The sequence below is a fragment of the Centruroides vittatus genome, unplaced genomic scaffold, assembly GCF_030686945.1.
Source record: "Centruroides vittatus isolate TY-2023 unplaced genomic scaffold, ASM3068694v2 contig_290, whole genome shotgun sequence".
Taxonomy (NCBI): Eukaryota; Metazoa; Arthropoda; class Arachnida; order Scorpiones; family Buthidae; genus Centruroides; species Centruroides vittatus.
In genome coordinates, this window is record NW_027121846.1 from 250,156 (window position 1) to 270,413 (window position 20,258).

The following is a 20,258-nucleotide window of genomic DNA, read 5'->3' on the forward strand; positions in this document are numbered from 1 at the left end:
AATTGTCCAGTTTTAATACCAATCTGTGTTAAGTAATCGAATGCTATCTGTAAAAAAGGACTGAAGAGGAGTCAATAGAACCCGAAATGCATTTCCGAATACAATAATATAGTCTACATATTCAATTAATTAATGTATCCCTATGTGATTGAAGTTACTTAAAAAAGCCAAAATTTAGGCTTAGTAAATCAATCATTACTTTTTCTTTTATAAATTTACCTGCTTTTTAAAATTTTAATTTAAGCGAGTTAACATTGATTGAACTAGCGGGCTTTTATTAAAACTCTTTCCACCCTGTGGGTACTAAGAGGGCCTCTTATAGCAAGCCTATTATGGGTTCGGCCAGGCCCACAATGGGGCGATCGGGCGGTGAGGGACGGGAGCAGACATATCTGATCGGATCAATCCCCCCAGGTAGGGAACCATGCGTGGGGAGATTGATGGACGTGGCGACGGTATATGAGCTTCAAATAAATAAAGGAATTTTATCAAACGATGAGATCAGCAGATTAATTGTATCGTATACAATATTTTTATATTCCTAAGGAATACAATACAATAAATAAAGCGGCCGGATGGACGAGCGGTCAAGGTTAGCAGCCTTGCCGCCCTGGGGAACCCGGGATCGAATCCGGACGGGTCGAAAAATCCCCAGGAATTTTTCGGGGGGTGGTCCGTCCGGATATGTCGGTCCCGTCCCTCACTATTCGGCCGCCCCCATAATGGGCTTGCTATAAAAGGCCCTCTTAGTACCCACAGGGCGAAAAGAGTTACAAAAAAAAAAAAAAAAAAAAAAACAATAAATTGCGTTTTCACACAGTTAAACTTCGCAGCTAATTGCCATCGTGATAATGGTTTATCACAATGGCAATTAGCTTTCACTTTGATAACTTTAACACGATCTTCTAAACACAGCACTTCCAATTTCTTTTGTTTTTCGGACATTTTCGAACAAACTGAAATGAATTTCCTTTGTAACTCCATTAACACCTGCATCTAATTTCAAGAGTGGGAGAAATGCCCGAGGTGGGTTCGAACAAGCGTTTAGACTAATTCATTATATTAGGAGGGGGAAACGTTGTTTATAGGTTCGAACAATAGTTATATTCGCGGAAGTGGTCGTTTATTACAGTTGTATGTTGTATCGGACCAAAAATCGATGCTCGCGGTCGCGTTACACAGGTGGTTATTTAATACAGGTAACTTATACGAAGACTACTATTCCGTGCCAGAAATTTTTGCCCGGTTTGACAGGTGCCAGTCGAATGCAGGTGGTCGCCTAAGCAGATTTTACTGTATATGACTCCTCACGAAACATTTACAGTAAAGAAAATATCAAAAATTTTATACCCAACTTTTGAGCTGAGTGGCGATTTTAAGCAACTAACTACTTGATAACGACTACTATTTAGTAATAAGCTTTATTTATTTTAGTTAACGAAAACTTAAATAGAGAAAAAATAAATGTAGTTTATTTTAAAGGAAACAGCCATTCCAAAATCAAATAGGCCCATCAATGGCCGAGTGGATAAAACCACTAAACTCTGTAGTTCGCGCCTGGCCAATGGGCTGGATACGTGGAGTTTATGGGGTTTTCTTCACATTAGTAACACCTAAATAGGGCCCAATTTCCCATAAAAAGATCTCTCTAAAGGTATTATCCCTGGGCAGACCGCCCGTGTGTCACCAATAAAAACCAAAAAATAAAACACGTGTGTGATTAGTGTTGTTTTATCACTTAGTTGGGAACGTTAGTCATTCAAACATCGCCACATACGCCCAATTACACGAACTTACAAAATTTCATTTATAGGGCTAACCGCGTTACTACCCAATCTGCTGTTTCCATTTTCCCCGCTCGGCTTGAACGTGAAATCTACGCAAGATCGAAGCTCAACCTCACATTTCACAAGCACACTATACATATAGGTTGAGTTAAAATCACGATTCGCTAGTTTTTCTCGTCTATAAACATTTCAATCGAGTATACGTAAATTTCGTTGTAGTTTGAAAACTTAGCCTCAAAAGTTTCAACCTTTCGCCACTAATTTTGTAGCAGTAAAAATTGAACTGAGTAAACCCGATTCGAAAACTGTTACCAATTGAAACACTGTTAATTAAAAGACCGTAAACATGCCGTATTTCCTCGAATCTATGTGAGATATTTAATGTGCTTTCCTGATCATATTATTAGTAGTATGCAACATTAAAAACACCAGTTTATTATTTTGGACTGTGAAAATTGGATGAAAAAAGTACATGGTAGAGTCGAGGAAATATGGTATTTCTGTTTTCATTAAGATGCTTCCTTTCATTAGTTTTTTTTTCTTTTAACTTTACCAAATTTCGGCATTAATTTCTACAGAAAAGTGAGGAATGTTAAGATTAAAATCCACCTATTTATTATAATACAAACCACTAAAAACAAAATTATTCATAAATTTTTGGTAATAAAAATATTTTCAAGTAGAATTTAACTATTAAATTCTATTTAATGTATTTATTTAGGATAATCCAAAGAATTAATGTTGTCCTTAACCCATATACATGAAAATGATTCCAACAGAATTATGACTCTAGACAGCTGCAATATACTTTAACTTTTGATGTGACATTTAACTTGGCAAATTATATTTTTTGTAATAAAAAGATTTAATTAATTGCAAACAAAAATACATTTATATTTTAAAGATGCACTAAATATAACTTATGATTCAAATAATTTCAGAAAGTAATATTCAGTATTTACACTCATCAGATCTGATTAAATATAGACAAATAATCTTATTAAATAATGATAAAGCATTCTTCACTTAATAAATATTGCACAAAACAAAAGATATGGCCACTTTGAAACACATAATTTGAGAATTTTCTAGTATTAGTAATTGGTATGGATTATAAATATTTGGTGTGGCTTGAAAGAAAATGACTATACCAAATACTATTTTACTAATTTACCAAATACCAATTTACTTTTAGAGATAAACTTGTATTAGAAAGTCATGAATGTTGTAGATTAATTCACAGAAAAATTTTTCGTCTTGGTACCAGAAACTTAAAAGGCTTAGGAGGTTATATTAGATTAATTCACCTTATTATTATTTTTTTGAACTCTGATGGACAAATTGACCAAAGCTCTGGCACTGCATCTGCAGTTTCTTATAAAACCCGAAAATTTACACGTAAAAGTTCCTAATAACTCTCTGAATAGTTCTCCTGCAAATAGGGCATGGTTTGTTTTGATTTTCTAGATGACGGGCACAGGGATAGCAACACATCTGGTGACCTGTCCTTCCGTGGACGATGATGGCGGTCTTTTCTTTTTGCAAGCAGAGAGGACACACGTTGGATTCTTTGTCTGCTGCCGCAGAAGGGGGAACAGAGTTGCAATCTGTCTTGTCATAAGAATCGGGAAAACTTTCTACACTAGGATTTTCACACAGTTTGATTGGTTGTATGGATGCTTCACTGTCTGTCGTACTTTTGTGTATACTATAAGATGTACTGGCTGGATAAAAATTATCCAAATTTACATCATCTACACTTTTCAAGGATTCTTCTTTTTCCAGTTTTGCTTCTAAAGCATCATCTACTTTCTCTGGTTTGGAATCAGTGTTCTTTCTTTCCTGTGTGCAAAAATATGGATCAGAATATAACGACTAAATATCAGTTTGAAAAAATGCAAATTACCAATTTCTGATTCTTATTCATTCTGCGCTTCTTTCTGCTTTTCCGAGGAGGCGGAGGATGGTGTCTGCGACTTTCCGGTAACCATCCTATTCTTTCATCCCAGCACTTTTGACAATACCTCATGGGTGGCGGATTTAAACTTTTGCAACGACTGCAAGTCCATTTATCCTAATTAAATGATAATATCAAATAATATAAAAACAAATAAGGCTCTGTCATTGAAATTGATTTAAATATTCATACTCCTTCTTCTAGTTCTGGGTCAGTTGAAAAATCATCATCATCAGAGCTATCGTCAGCCCAGAATTCCATGTCATCATCATCTTTACATATTAGCACAGCATTTATAACATCCTAAAATATGATGATAATTATACGTGAAAAAGAAAATATCATCAAATATTCTACTTTTTATATATATATAAACATACTTCAATGTCACTATCTGTATCAGACACTAAGCTTCCTTCCATACTTGACTGTGAACCAAGCTCATATTCCACTGAAAAATAATCATCATCATCTTCCACTTCTACATCATATTCATCCTCTTCTAAAAACCAAAGATCATCAGTTGAATCTTTAGCTAGGGCTGTTTCATGACTCTGAAATTTGATAAAACTATATTATATTTATATTCAAAGCTAAATTTTCCTTCAAGTGCAAAATCAAATTACATTAATGAAAAAATTATGCACATTCAATATAAATTAATCTGTAGCTAATAGGATAACCGTATAAAAATAATTACAGAATCTTAACATAAGTTACCCAGAACTCTGAAAATAAAGTAATTTTATCAATATTTATTATTATTGCTAAACCAATTATGAAAAAGTTTTCCATGATTGAAGATTATCAAGAATTGTTTCCTATGAATTAACATTTATCTCATGAAATTGAGATTGTCAATAGAAAATGTTGAAACAACAGTTTTAGAATTTAGTTTTTTTTTGTGTGTTAATACATAATATAATAGTTATATAAATTGCATTTATTTATCTTTAGACAATTCAAAATGATTTGATGTGTTATTCGTATCAGAGCAAAGATACAAAAACTTCAATAAAACATTAGCAAATTTAACATTAATAGTTAATATGGAGTTTAATTCAGAGATAATATTCTAGAATAATTTTTGAAGCTAGTACCAAGGTCAGGCAACATTAAAGCTGGTTATCATCTCTATATTAAGCTTTATATTAATTTATTATAATAATCATCAATTATCAGTTAATTTTTTAAATTTCTTAAAAATGTACTAATAGATTTATTAATTAAATTATTGTTAAAAGATAAATTGTCAGAAATAATATGAAAGATGCTTTTGTATCCTATACTGTTTCGACTGGAATTTATTCCTGACGATATGAACAATATATATTTTGGCAATTCAAATGTTTTCAATAATACAATTATTATATAAATCGGGCTTCTCACTTACGTATTAATACAAAAAAAGTGAATTTTAAAACTGTTGATCTGTATTTGGTGTATGTTGCGTGAATTATGTTTATATGTATGCAAATTAACATGAAAAAATTATTTAAAAAAAAATTAATTTATAATTTGTTTGTTTTAATTCATACAATAATGCCAATATTATTCCAAATAGTTATAAATATATTATCAGCAAATAAATAATAAACTGTGGTTAAAATGTTAATCATAAAAGAAAACAATTAAACGTGAACAATCAGATTAATATTTCAGACATTAAAAGTAATTTTGAATAATAAAAATCAAAACTATTTCATAAATTACATAACATCAAAATTACAAGAAATTTTTGCTATTCTTTTCTATACAACTCTACCAATCAAAATTTCCTGAGGTTTCAAACAATACATGTAAAATCCCAATCCTTTATTGAATAACTTACAGAACATTAACAAAATGTTTGTAATAATTACGACTTAATATTCAGCTGTAATGTGTATATATAATTTTTGATAAGTCAGTCAGTGTAGTGCCCATATTTTAGACTCTAGTAACCATATTTTACAAATAACAAAGTAAACACTTCACATATATTCATTTTTCCAGTCTCAATGTTGGAATTCTTCAAACTTCTCTGTTCTAATTTTCAAATTATTCTTCTACAATTTCCAACTTCAAATCATTCTGAAAATTTGTGATGCAATCTAGTTACATTGGAAACAAGAAACAGTGAATTTCATTTATTAAAAGTTACAAAGTGCAAACTAATAATAGAATATGCTAAGAACATTATTCCTAATATGCTAGACTGAGCCGAAATTTCACTTATGGGAACAAATATCCATTTGTCAGATTTTAATGGAGATTATTGTTTGTAAGAGTTTATGTACAGTAGATAATAATGAAAAATTCTCAGAGATTAAACTAATCAAATTCCAATAGATATGAGATAATTATGTATTTTTGTAATGCAAGCATTAAACAATTAAAAACATTCTTCACTATTTTGTATTTGCATCAGTTTTCTTAGCAATTCGATATAACATTTTTATCAAATCAAATTTGCAACATATACAATTCATTGTGAAAATGTCGAATGTCTTAACTTTATCAAAAACTTTCATAATGTATATTATTTAAAAAACAAACTTCAGAAATTTCAAATTAATCATAACATTGTATTTATTGCATTTTTAATCAAATAAAATGTATAATAAATAAAAACATCAATTAAAATGTTCTAATTGCATTCAACTAATACAATATCTTTATGCAAATGTTAAAGGACAATTCTTATAATAGACTATTGTAGATTATAAAATTTTCAAATGCTTCTCTGAACATATTCAAAGTATTATTCTACTTATTAAGAAATTTAAGCAAAATCCAATCAAGATCTTAAAATATTTTATTTATGCATAAAAAAATATTTAAATTTTTAACAAATATTCTTATATTTCACATCAATTTGTTTTCTAGTCTTAAGCCTGTGGTCACATGCAATCTGCAAACGGATTTCATACCTTTCACCAAATTTTACAAAAGATATATATATATATAATTAATTTAAACTCAGCCAATGTTCCAATATTTATTCAGAAAACACATCTGTGCCTTTCAACTTTATTTAAAAATAAAGCTCAAAAAGTAAGACTACTTGGCATCGTTGTCACTAAGAATATATTAAAATCCCTAAACTTTTGAGCTTTATTTTTGAAAAATAAATAATTATATTCTTAGTAATAGGATACCAAGATCGTTCTTGACATATTGATTATGTAAATGGAGGAAAACTACAAAAATAAACCAGAATTCGTATACTCTCTTACCTTTCTCACCAAGACAACATAACATTTGAAATAAAACTAGGTGATAAATAAACACATTAACAGTTTTAAAAAACTGAAATCATTTAAAGAGAATATCAAAAAATGTATAATGAATGTTCTTTCACATCACAAACTTTCTCAACCAAAGAATAAAAAATTTACAAAAAACAGTGTACTTCATCTTAGATAAAAACAGACGAATATTAAAAAAAAAAAATTATTTTAAAATTTGGTAATTCCGAAATAAAATTAGCTTCATCAGGAGAGACATATCTTGCTGTTTTATCAATTTGTAATTTATGTCCCAGAAAAAACTTGATGCAAATTAAAATTTAATATATAGAATGTATACGTTATGGACAAAGTGATTAATCAGGCATTATTCATAATGACCAAAAAGGGTGCACAGTCTGATAAATATTGATTAATTTATCAAATTGACTGGTCATTATGAATACTGATATCACCTAGTCGGGCAAAGCAATAACAATAAGTTGAGGAGTGATCGTCCAACATACGCTAGCCAATCGACATTCAGTTGTGCGTGTGTATCATGTTTAGTACCGAATTTTAAATTTGATTAAAAAAAACTCCATTTATTTCATTTAGAAATATTTATTTTTTGTGAATTATTTCAAAGTACCATTAACTGATATTCTTCCAGTAGAAGTAACTTTCACTTTTGACTCTCACTTTTTGTATCATTGACAAATATGCTGATTTCGTACAAATTTGATTGTTTTCACCTTTTTCTGCTATTAACTCATTTAATCGGTTGTTGAAGCGATTATTCATACCACTTAATGATTCCTCCATGATCATTATTTTTGTCAAAGAAGAAAGATTAACTACTGGCCACATAAATTTAAAATTCGCTACTAAATGCAATATGCATGCGCAACTAAGATGCAAGTTTTGATTGGCTAGCGTATGTTGGACGATCAACATATTATTATCACTTTGCCCGACTAGATGATAGCTTGGAGAGATTAGTATTCATAATGACCGGTCAATTTGATAAATTATTGAAATTTGATACAATGTCCGATTTTGTTGGTCATTATCATAATGCCTGATTAATCCCTTTGTCCACAACATATACATTTTATATATTAAATTTTAATTTGCATCAAGTTTTTTCTGGGACATAAATTACAAATTGATAAAACAGCAAGATATGCCTCTCCTGATGAAGCTGATTTTATTTCAGAATTACCAAATTTTAAAATGAATAGTTTTTTTAAAAAAAAATATATTCATCTGTTTTTATCTGAAATGAAGTATAATATAAAAATTTACATAAACTTAGAAAATTCAATAATGTATAACTTGAAGATTTATTAATTATCAACAGAATATAATTGAAGAAAAAAATGTCAACAATTTAATCTATTATGCTGGGAGCAAATAATGATTAAAAACAGTGTTTGAAACACTGGTTAAGACTGATAATGATAACAATAACACATTATCAGTCACATGTTGAGACTATCTTCGGATAAACAGGAAAGGTATTTAATGATAACCATAACCAAAACTCTGTTGATAATAAGCAAAAAGTTTTATAACTATTTTTACTTGTTTTGTTTGATAATTCTGATATTAAATGACTGATAATGCTTGCAATTACAATAGGTGGATGTTACGGTATTTTCAACTTTATAAATAGACTTGTTTTTTTTATAATATAACTGTTTTAAGATATAAATATTAATTCTATTGTTGTAAAAATTAATCTTATTTGGAGAGAAAAAACATGGGATCATTAAACTGATTGTTAATGCAAGATTGATCACTCAGTAAGCAATTCTTAAAAAACACACTTTGATTAATTATGCATTTCAAGCCAAATTTGTTTGCCTTGAAGCATTGTTTCAAGTGTGTTTGGCTCAAATGCATAATTAATAAAAATGTATTTTTAAGAATTGTCTTCTTAGTGATAAGTCTTGCATTAAAAATCAGTTTAACGAGAACCAATGAGTCTTTGTGGTTTTTTCTCATATAAGTAATTTTTAATCATCATAACAGAGTCGTTAATACCAATTTGGCCAATCAGGTTTATGTGATAATATAAGAAACAAAAATTATACTTTCCTGGAACAAATTCTCTAAATATTTAAAAAGTTTTACAAAAAAGTATAGACAGACCGGGAAGATGTCAGACACAAATTAGATGAGGAGAAAATATAATATGCAGAGAAACCTTTGAATTAATAAAACCTTACCATGCTACCAAAAAACATTGTATTTGAATTTTTCATTTTTACGTTTATTTTTGATTCAATTAAAAGTAAGTGCTTCTAAAGATTTAATAAATCCACATCTAACTTTTCCAATGATAAGGACTATCACTTAGACTTGAAAAACAAAAAATGTTGAATTATAATTGTTGATTTATAAAAACTTACATTTTAACTCATCAAAAATTTTCATTATTATTGTTAATATAATCATGAATTCTTCAGAACAGAGTGGTTTTCTATGTAAAAAAAAAAAAAAAAAAATCACGTTGAAAACAGAAACCTGACAAATCGGAAAAAATATTCGGTACCGTGTGTCCAGTTTACACAGGTTGTTTTACTGTATATTAACAACATATCATGTATTAACTAATGGTTACATTGTTTTTCATAATTGTTTACAAAATTTTAATTACATTATAAATGAGTCTAAGTTACAAATTTCAAATAAAATCAAAAACTAAAAACACCTTTATCCAAATTATCTATTTGAATCCCTTTACAAATTCCATTAACTTTCAATTTCCTTAATCATAGTACATATTATGAAATGTATTTGCATTTACAAAATGTTGAATTAAGTTTTGTTTGTGCTATTTTATTAATAATATAAAAATTATTTTGAACTTCAGGTCATGATATATTAAAGTTACAGCTATCTTCCACAACATTAACTCATCTTCTCCATAGTTTGTGCAGATCAAAGTAAGCACAACACAGGAGCAGTCTGTAATGATACATTTATGGTTATTAGTCATATCAAATTTAAATCTCTATATAAACATATAGATAGCAACAATATTTTATTACTACACAAGTAAGGGTAAAAGGGTGAGGAACTTAGGTTAAATAGATTTATTTACTGTTTAATACATTCAGCCCAATATTTTTGATAGTCGAGTTTCCCAGAAGACGAGTGAAACAAATTAAAATGGATTAAGATTTATTTTGTCTGTATACAACTGCTGGCGTTCCGGTATGATTTGTAATTTATTTCATGAATCTCCTCTCTATGTGACTCAGAAATTAAATTTATACTGCTGAATGTATCAAAATATTTAATAATAATAATATTTTTAAATTACTGGCAAGTCTTAGAATAAATTCATAATATCATGAATTAAAGAACTTAATTATTAAATTATATTTAAATGTAAAGCATCACTCATACTTTTGATTGTAAGGAAAAGAATGGTTCACGGGTTAATTATATTTAGTCGTTAATGCATATTCAATAATGAATTAGCTAAGAATATCATTTTAATCTTTAAAATCTTATTTGTTATCATGTGGAACTCAATTTTCTACTGGGAAATTAAAACTTACTAGTGCAATACAGCAAACCCTCACTTAATGTCATTGATAGGTTCTTGGGAAACTGTGATGTTAAATGAAACAACACATAATGAAACCAATTTCACTATATTCACTTAAATTACATAAACAAGAGTTTTCTTATGGCATATTTCTAGTCATAAAATTATCATTAAACTTCTAAATAAAAGCCCAAACTCGCATCAGCTATATGTAGGAAAGATTAATGAAGACAAGTAAGATAATTATTTATCCAAATTGGGAGTCAGTGAATGGTGGTGGATGATATGGAGAGAGAAGTTGAATTCTCATCACTGGAGATGGAAAAATGGGAAATACTTGTTCACTTCAACATTAAATGATGTCATGGGTTGTTAAGTGAGGGCTTGCTGTACTAATTAAGTTTTCTTCTATTTGTCATTTACTTTACACTCTGTATTTTGAATATTAAAATATTTCAATTACCATATACTTATTTATGAAGATACAAATTAAATAAACTTTGCTAATTTCAGGAAGACAACATTTTATTAAAAAAAATGGTTTTGAGAAAAATTTGACCATCCTCAGCTTAAACTGACAATTAAATAATTAAACTTGTTAATAAGTATATATACAGGTACCAAAATTGTGTCAATTTCCAATAGAATAAAAATAAATTATTTTAATGCTTCCAAAATGATTATATAGCCAATGCCAATTCCTAGTCTACAGGCTTTAGTTGCAGACAAATGTATGATGGAATAAACCTCTATTTAGTTAAGAAATGGGATCAATAACAATTTCAGAGCAATTTTATATCTATTTTTTGGAAGTAATATTGTAACATTATTAATGTACAGGATGCGTATGAAATTGGTAAAGCCTGGATATGGCTAATAAATTTCATCAATTTCTCTCCCTTATGCAACAAGTTAGTATCAAAAGTTTCCTAATTATTTGTAATTTATCTTGTGATAATTCATTTAATTTATGTTATTTATTTCATTGTATTTCATTTCACATGTTCTATTCAGAATTAACTGTTCAGAATATTATTTTTGAAATTTGTATTAATTTATATATTCTACATTACACTATTCTTAACCAACTCCATGAACTTAAGCTGGGGGTTGCCAGATTTTGATGAAAACATTTCTTTATAAAAAAAAGTTGGCCTCCTAAAATTAACAGAATTTATTTTATTTATGTATTTGTTTATATTGGTGCCAAGTTTTGTAACCTTTTATAATACAATCATTATATTTTTTTAAAATAAGAGTGAAATTCATAATTTACTTTACATAAAAGATAATTGTAATTTAAGATTAGTGAGGTTGAGGCTAAAGTTTTCAATGCAAAAACATGTACGTCAGACGTTCGGCACCACTTTCCTGTAAGCCTAGAAGTTTGGCAATGGCATTTGGAAAGTCGGTGGAATCATGCTCGACATTCCAAAGGCACTGCCAAACTTCTAGGCTTGCAGGAAAGCAGTGCCGAACGTCCGACATACACGTTTTTACGTTGAAAACTTCGGCCTCAACCTCGCTAATGTGTGTTACAATCTTGAAGTCAAAATATTAAATAATTCGGTTCATGTACTGATACAGCATAAATAAAAATTCCATATTTGCAAGCTAAATTTTTCTAATATTACCGATTTAATATTCATACTTTAAAATAATAATTGTTAAAATTAGTTAGTATCTATTTATGTAAAACACGTAATGAATATTGATCATTTTATAAATTAAAATGTTTTAAATCCTAAGAATGCTCATAATCAACTAACTACTAGGTTTCTAGTTCTATAATTCAGTTCTAATTTAACTTTGATATAAAACAAAGAATATTTTTCCATTTTATTTATTTATTTTTTAATCTGTATCTATTTGAATTTATATGGAAAAAAGCGAAGATCCCATTCCTTCAAATATTATATTATTATTATTATGTTGCAAATGTTCAGTTGATACTTGTGCCAAAGTGCTATGCTGGACTAAAGTTAAGACAGAGCTACTCAAACAAGTGTAACATTGAGCTATTATTAGTACATGTGTCAACATCTAGAAACTTCCTAACAATGTGACATGTGTTCAATATTGCAACTTTCTGTAGTGCCACATACATGTTTTTTATACGGTTTAATGTTTCTAGACTTTTGTGTAGTGTATGTGGTGTAATGCCAGTAGAAGAGAGAACAGGTACAATGAATATTGTATCCATCCTCCACAGCCATATTTCTTGAGTGAATAGAATTTACTTGATTTTTTCAGTGTAAGCATTTTTATGTTATGAGTGTTTGGAATGGAGATGTCTGTTTATATAAGTGATCTTACTGCATTTGTCAATGAAAGTGATGTTATTATTATTAATTGACGATGAAATGATTTTAACTAACTCATCTAAATATAAGCAACAACTCAACAAACCCTATTTCTGATTAAAGCCACATGATCTGCCAAATTATTGGGCTAAGACAATAATTAGATACAAATTAATTTGATTAGTGGCAGGTAGTTAAATCATCATTTTGTGATAATTATAATAAATTAATTTTAATTTAAAATTTCTGGAAGAAAAAAAATTAGACCAGAGGACTCAAACTCACAACTTCTGCTTACTTGTAGATGCATAACTGGCAATACATCTGCAAGGTAATTATTCCTTATGGCAAATATTTTGCAGATTTTTATCTTCTCTCTTAGCTGTCTTTCTGTGAAGACTAGTGTATGGAGATTTAATAATATATTATAGTATTATATTTTTTCTAACAATCAGATGTCGTACTCCGAGTACAACTCCAAGCAATTTAGCAATGCTTCTAGGATTTTTCGTCTTGTAACATTGTAATAATTCATTTTTTCATATTATTACATAGCTCTTTTTATGGCACATGATTTAAAACATAAAATGACAAATGATTGCAAATAATTAAAAACATTTGCCAGAAATACTTGTATCTGCATTCACCTAGCTAATTTTAAAATGCAAATTTGAACCAGTGGTTCTTTAAACAGAAGACATACTACCTGATGAGAAAATTTTGTCTTCAAGGTAAGGAAAAAGATTCCTGTTAAATTTTTTTTATATCTTGTACAAAAAGCTTAATTCTTATGGAAATAATTTGTTTAATGTTTATACTTAATTTAGCCTAAAAATAAATTTTATTCCTAACATATTTAGTTTTGTTGTTTGTAATTATTGTTCTACGAGACGTAGACGATTCCAGGTAATCAGAAAATTGTGTTAATGGTCGAGTATCACTTAACATTGAATAAACTTTCAGGCTACAACTTGGCTATCATTTCGTTATTGAATAATTCCTAAAATTAAAAATTTTTTTTAAATATTTAAATCAGGAAGACTTTTTATAGTCTAAAATAAAACATTCAGTTACACAGTGTATTACTAATATTAGTATTTAATGTGGGAAAATGAAATGATTTTATTCAGTATGATATTGTCATAATATTAAATTTGAAGCAATATTTGTGGTGATAGTCTTAAAAGTTTCAAGATTTTAAAAGAAATACCTAATTTTTTCTATTAAAAAGTACATTTTGAAATTCTGTTTGTTGTCATATTTTCCAAATTAGTATTTGCAAATATGGAACTTATAATCTAAATAATTTTAGCACCATTTATGTAACAGATAAAAAGCTACATCAAAAATTTTACATTTTAATAAAATTATGTAAAAAGATATTGTGAATAATTTATTCTAGAAATGCCAGCAAATAAAATTAGTCAGTTTATCAGATGTTTTGTATGAGAATTTTTTTCATTTGATATTTTTTCTACACACGTGCCTAGACCAGTGGTTTTCAAACCATTTAACACACGATAAGATTCACAACAAGAATTCTGCAAGTTTTATTGCATTGCTGCTTCTATATTTTTTGTTACAGATTCTATAAAACAAAATTTCTGTCTTTCAAGCATTTGATAAACCCTGGACTAGGACTATATTGAAAGCATTGTTCTTATTAAAACAGAATAGTAAAAAGAAAGTATTCGAAAACAACGCAAAACATCTTTAAATTTCATATCCTCCTAAATTTCTGAGACAATGCTTTGTGGAAATAATAAAAAGTATACTTTTATCATATCCACAAAGAAGCAAGTCTTATTCAATAGCTACAAATGAATAACTGACAAGTGTCATAGACACAAAAATAAAGCAGAAAGAAATCATGAAAAATCATAAAATATTTCTAAACTTTATTGTTGTTTCTATCACATTATCAATTATTCAATTATAGTACAAACAAAGACTTTAAATAAATTATTGCATTGAATACATTGTAATACCTAAGTATTAAATTTTCTGAGTATCTAGACATTGTTAGCAATTTGATTCTGCTAACAAATTTGCTTAGATCTTCAGAAGTAACACAATAAGTATTGAAACATTAAGCAATTCAATATTTTTCATCAGAACCCTATACAATTCACAGAAGTCATCAAAATATCAGTGATCATAGCCTGTTAAACCAATATTATATTTCTTCTAATAATATATTTGAAGTGACAAAGTCTTGACTACTAAATGCCATTTTTGCCAGAAATATTTTCTGTAGGACCATCTAGGTATATATTCCTGTTTTAAGGCAATATTTTTGATTTTGAGACAGTACCAATTAGTAAAACATAGTACATAACTGTTTCGAAACTATTTGCTTGGTAAGATGAAATTATCGCATAAGCTTATACTACTATAAGTAAAATTCAATTCTTTGAAAGAATATTTCGTCAACTAATAAATTATTTCATAAATAGAATATTTTCAAAATATATAAAACACATTGCAAATATCTTTGCCTTTTTTCCATTGTTTACACTAGCAACAGTCCAAAATAGAGTTCTTATATACAGAGATGACCTTTCCTTTCAGGCTACGCTCCTGCAACATCATGTAAATGGAAATAGTTTTTAAAGAATTAAATACCGTTGGCCAAGGTTTTAAATATTTAGAATATTTTCACACATTTATAATGAATGCGAATAATCAACTTTTGAGTAATAATCATGTTTTCTGCTGCAATGAAATTTATGTCTCTTAAAAATCAATCAAATCTTCAATTGGATAACTTGGTAAGTCTTCTTAACATTTATCCGAGTTTTTAAAATAATCTCACAAGGACACGTACGCAGCATTCTCAAATCTTCCTTGCATTTTAATGAAGAATTTTTTTAAAAATGGAAGTATTCATGTTATTAATTTATTAATGTTTCAATACTTCAATCTAGGCATTACAATATAACAAAAATATATATAATCTTTGAAATATTAATAATTTAATAAGATATAGAAAATTAGTGTAAGTACATATATACAATATAATTCAAAAACCATCTGACATACAATATATGAAATAAACTTGGTTTAAATTTCAACATCCAATACTTAAGATTTTTAATTAAAAATTATCTTATAAAAAGCTGATAAAATATGAAATGTCATGAAAAATTTCACACAGTCATTTTCTCTTAAAATCTACCTTTTTAAATTCAAAATCTGTTTTAATAAAATATTAATTTATTCAAAAGAAAATACTATGGAGATATATATTTATCAAATCACAAACTGTTTAAGATCTGACACAAAAAAAATGAGACTGATCCTATAGATTAGGAATCAAAAGTGGGAGAGAACAACAAATATTGACTGTATTCAAATCTGTATAACAAAGTTTAGTTTAATTGCTCCATTCAGTAAAAAAAAAAAACATATGCTTAAATATAGATTTTTGTTTACTTTTGATCAGAAAATGTTAGAATATAGAAATTGACTACATAATGTCGAGTTCCTTATTAAACTGCAAGTTTAGTTAACTTTTCAATTATTGACTAAAGCACAAAGTAAAAGTAACGATGTTCGTTATATTATTTTCAAAACAAAAAGAAACATGCACAAGTCATTTGAATTTGAAGATTCATAACTGATTAATTTCTTTTGTTATTCAACATATTGCAATGATTTAGTGTGTTCCCAGAGGTCAAACAATAAATTAGTGTTATTATATCGAAGTGTTAACAAAATTGCAGAAATATGCAAGAAGAAAATCAGAATCATGGAGAAACAGGAGGATTTTTATTCTGTAACATTCTAACTCAATGCCTTGCCATAAAGCTATTTTTTAGCAAATAAAAAATCATTGTACTGACCATCCCTCTTATTCAGAGATGACTCATAACATCTACCTTTTTCCAAAGATCAAATCAATGCTCTAAAGAAACCCATCTTCTGTTGGTAAAAGATAAAAAAAAGCAAAAATGCAAAATAATGCAGCTCCTCAACAGCTTACAGAATATGATCTGCAAACATGCTTTAAACTGTGGCATGATCATAAGCAATTGTATGTTAATTCAGAAGACAACTGCTCTTCTTAATTTGATAAATAAAAAGCACTACAAGTGTCAGTCTCATTTTTTTTACATCAGACAAAAATAAAAGTCTTTGTCAAAATATTTAGCAATAATGTTGCAATAAGTTATATTATAACATGTTGCATGTTGTTTCATAAAAAACGTTTTTTTTAATCATTATAATAGCTTTAACTTTTTACCACATTGATTTAAAACAATAAACTTGTTTTTAATCTACTTTACATCTTTGCATTAGAAATACATAAAATGTTAATCGTGCTTATTTTAATCAAAAACATAAAAGCTTACCAGACCGTTCAAGTTTCTCAATTTCAGTTTAACAGAGACCAATATTCATTTCTAAGTGCATCCATCTTAAGTTATCCAAATCTGTAACAGTAGAAAATATTTTCCATATTTAAAAGTTGATAACTGAATACTGTATATTCTTTTCTTTATATATATATATATATATATATAGGATAATAAATACATTGATTATCAAATTACAGGAAATCCTCATTAATTCGAATTCGGATACTTTGAAATCCTGTTAGTTCGTAACTAAAAATTTTCTCCAAACTGTAATATGCATGTTAACTCGTACATTTAGATCAAAGAGCCTTTTACCAGAAGAGAACAATAGACAAAGAACAACTCTAATCTGTTCAATAGTTTTTCTACAGTAACATAATGGGTATATTCGTAAAGTCGAATGAATTAAACGAGAATGACATCATCGTTATTCTTATTTTGTTAGACTTTTCGACCGATTTGTTTATAATTAAATGGCTGTTTCTAAAATCAAAGATATGAATGTTGCTAGTACAGCCTTATCCGAAATATTTTTCTTACATTGCTTCGGGCGAACAGTTATTTTTATCATTTCACCTTTTAATTCAGTTTAAACAAGTTGAAACACTTGAGTAGATTTAGTAACATCGATATTGTCGGGTGCTATTTTCTTAACGAAGTGAAATAACTCTTTCCTTCGTGAACATCGTTAGAGTTTCATTCGAAACGTCATCACTGCAGAGCATGCACACTAAGCGAGATTACTACTATTTGAACAATTCGTTACTAATGTGTTTAACTTGTTCAACTTTAAGAATGTTCCCATTTTCAGGTGTTATCTTACCCATGGACTTTCCCTTTTTCTCTTTATCTCATAGAATACAGCTGGGTTTTGAGATTGCAATATTGGGCTACAAGTAGCAGATTGAGATATTTGTAGGACTCTATGTTATTACATTTGGGTAATTTACTTTTTGGGCCACTGTAAAAATAATTTGGGCTACATTTCAAGGAATTCTGCTTTACTTTTTATGAAATCTATCTTGTGAGGTTGTCACTTGACACTTGCTGTTTAGTTGCAGTTTATTTATCTTATTATTATTATTAATTAATGAAAATAGCATTCTGTATATATAGCCATATTCTGTTTGCTGAATAAATTACATAAGTTACATGGCATTTGGTATATTGTACAGTAATATGTAAATCTTGGATAATTCAAAATTCTACAATTTGAAGTTGCAATTATTTTATCCCTTTAATTTTGAACTAACAAGGATTTCCTGTATTGTCGAGAAAAAATTTAATAATTTTATAAAATTGTACAAATGTTTTATTTTTATATCCTTTTTTTTTCTTACTGTTTTGACATAAGATATTTAAGATATTTTGAGAGATGTTACATAAGAAAAAACTTCTTTAACTCAAAGCTCCAAGGGGCAAGAAAAAACTTCAAGTTACAGACAATTCAAGTTAGTGAACAATAGAGTAAAAAATGTTGATTCTGAATATATTTGTAATTTTATTTCTCTGCATTATATAAAGAATCTTTGATAGTTTTTTTTTTTGTTTTAAACAGCCTGTATAATGCCTTTCAGCAAAATGTTCAATGTAACTAATGGAATTGAACAGTTTTGCAGGTACATCTTGAAGCAAGAGGAATTCTCATTTTGGACTAGAATGTTGTCTAAGAACTTCATGGAAATCTGATAATTAGGATCACTTTGGATGGAATAAATATTAAGTTTCAATTTTAAAGTTCAAATAACACATAACATAAATCAAATTCAAACGGTAGAATGACTAAAACTCTTAACTGTATGACCCTAGTCGTTCTACCGTTTGAATTCTATAATCATGCTCAACAACTAAATCATTAAATTTTTGCTATCCTTCAATTATTTCTGCAATAATCAATTTCTGAAAAGGTATCTGTTAATGATTAGCAATAACTGAACAATGAAATTATTATTTTATGAAAAGTTAAGATTACAGCAATAATTCAGTATTTTAATTTTTTAAATTATAAATTTCTGGTTTAAACTTTGTAAGTATTATTTTTGAATAACATTGATTTTTTATTATTATTGAAATTTGATAAACTACAAAGTTATTTAATTTCTAAACACATTTAACAATAAACTGTAGTTTAGTAATTATTATAGTAGCAGAAATGTTAACGAGGATATAAATTTACTAAAAAAAATAAATGATATTTAATTAATTAATTTCATAATAATTCAAAATACTTACCAAAATTTTGGCAGTCTCTATCCGACTTCTAAATCTAAATTCAGTATCTTCTTTTTGATTAAAAGAGCCTGTTTAATCCACTTGTATGAAATTCATGTGATATATTTGCTTGTTTATTTTCAAGTGGATTAAATGAAAATAATTTTAACATTAAAGCAAACACAATCTTGGCAAGAAACACAAAAGAAATAAGCCAAGATTTCAAAAATCAGAAACAATTGAAAGATGAAGAAGAATAAAATCAAAATGCTGAAATTTAACATAGTTGATTATGAAATATAACATTAAAATTAGTAAATATTAAAAATTCATATCAGAAAATATATTTAATCTAACTAAAAATATTTTCTGAAAGCAGGATAATTACGAGAAGTAAAAACATAGTTAATTCAAGAATACACAAGGTTGAAAACTGTAATACTTTATAAATATTTGTAAATTTCACACTTTTACTATACAATTGAAGCCCCATGGGGACGTACAGTGATGACCTTCAAAATCACGTTTCTGGGGTAATTGAGTGTGAATATTTGAAAAAAACAATGAGATGACAGCCACTTCTACAGGCAATGTCAGAAGAACAAATGTATTAACATAAACCCTATTCATACTATTTTTTCAAACATTCAAACACAGTTACCTCAGAAATATGATTCCAAGAGTTAGCACTATACATCCCCGAGGGCTTCAATTTTTTCTGAACATTGAGAAGGCATCTGATTTTATACTTTCTTGCATTTTATCAACCATTTAGATATTTGTTGAAAATCAATTAGAAGTATAAATTCAGATCTCAGCTTACCAGAATAAATAATTTCATTCAAAGACAGACCATAAGACCATA

General features: G+C 28.1%; 1 protein-coding gene across 1 annotated transcript in view; it reads right to left on the bottom strand.

Moving 5' to 3' along the window:
* Positions 1–2,467: 2,467 nt before the first annotated feature.
* The window catches only part of LOC136972350 (E3 ubiquitin-protein ligase Mdm2-like), a 47,008-nt gene continuing 29,217 nt past the window's right edge, over positions 2,468–20,258 (bottom strand). Inside the window, exons 9-12 of the mRNA XM_067266918.1 lie at positions 4,125–4,298; positions 3,937–4,047; positions 3,694–3,861; positions 2,468–3,629 (exon numbers count right to left, since the gene is read on the bottom strand). Of these exons, the coding sequence (XP_067123019.1) occupies positions 3,180–3,629; positions 3,694–3,861; positions 3,937–4,047; positions 4,125–4,298 (903 nt within the window). The 3' untranslated portion in view covers positions 2,468–3,179. The remainder of the gene's footprint in view (positions 3,630–3,693; positions 3,862–3,936; positions 4,048–4,124; positions 4,299–20,258) is intronic.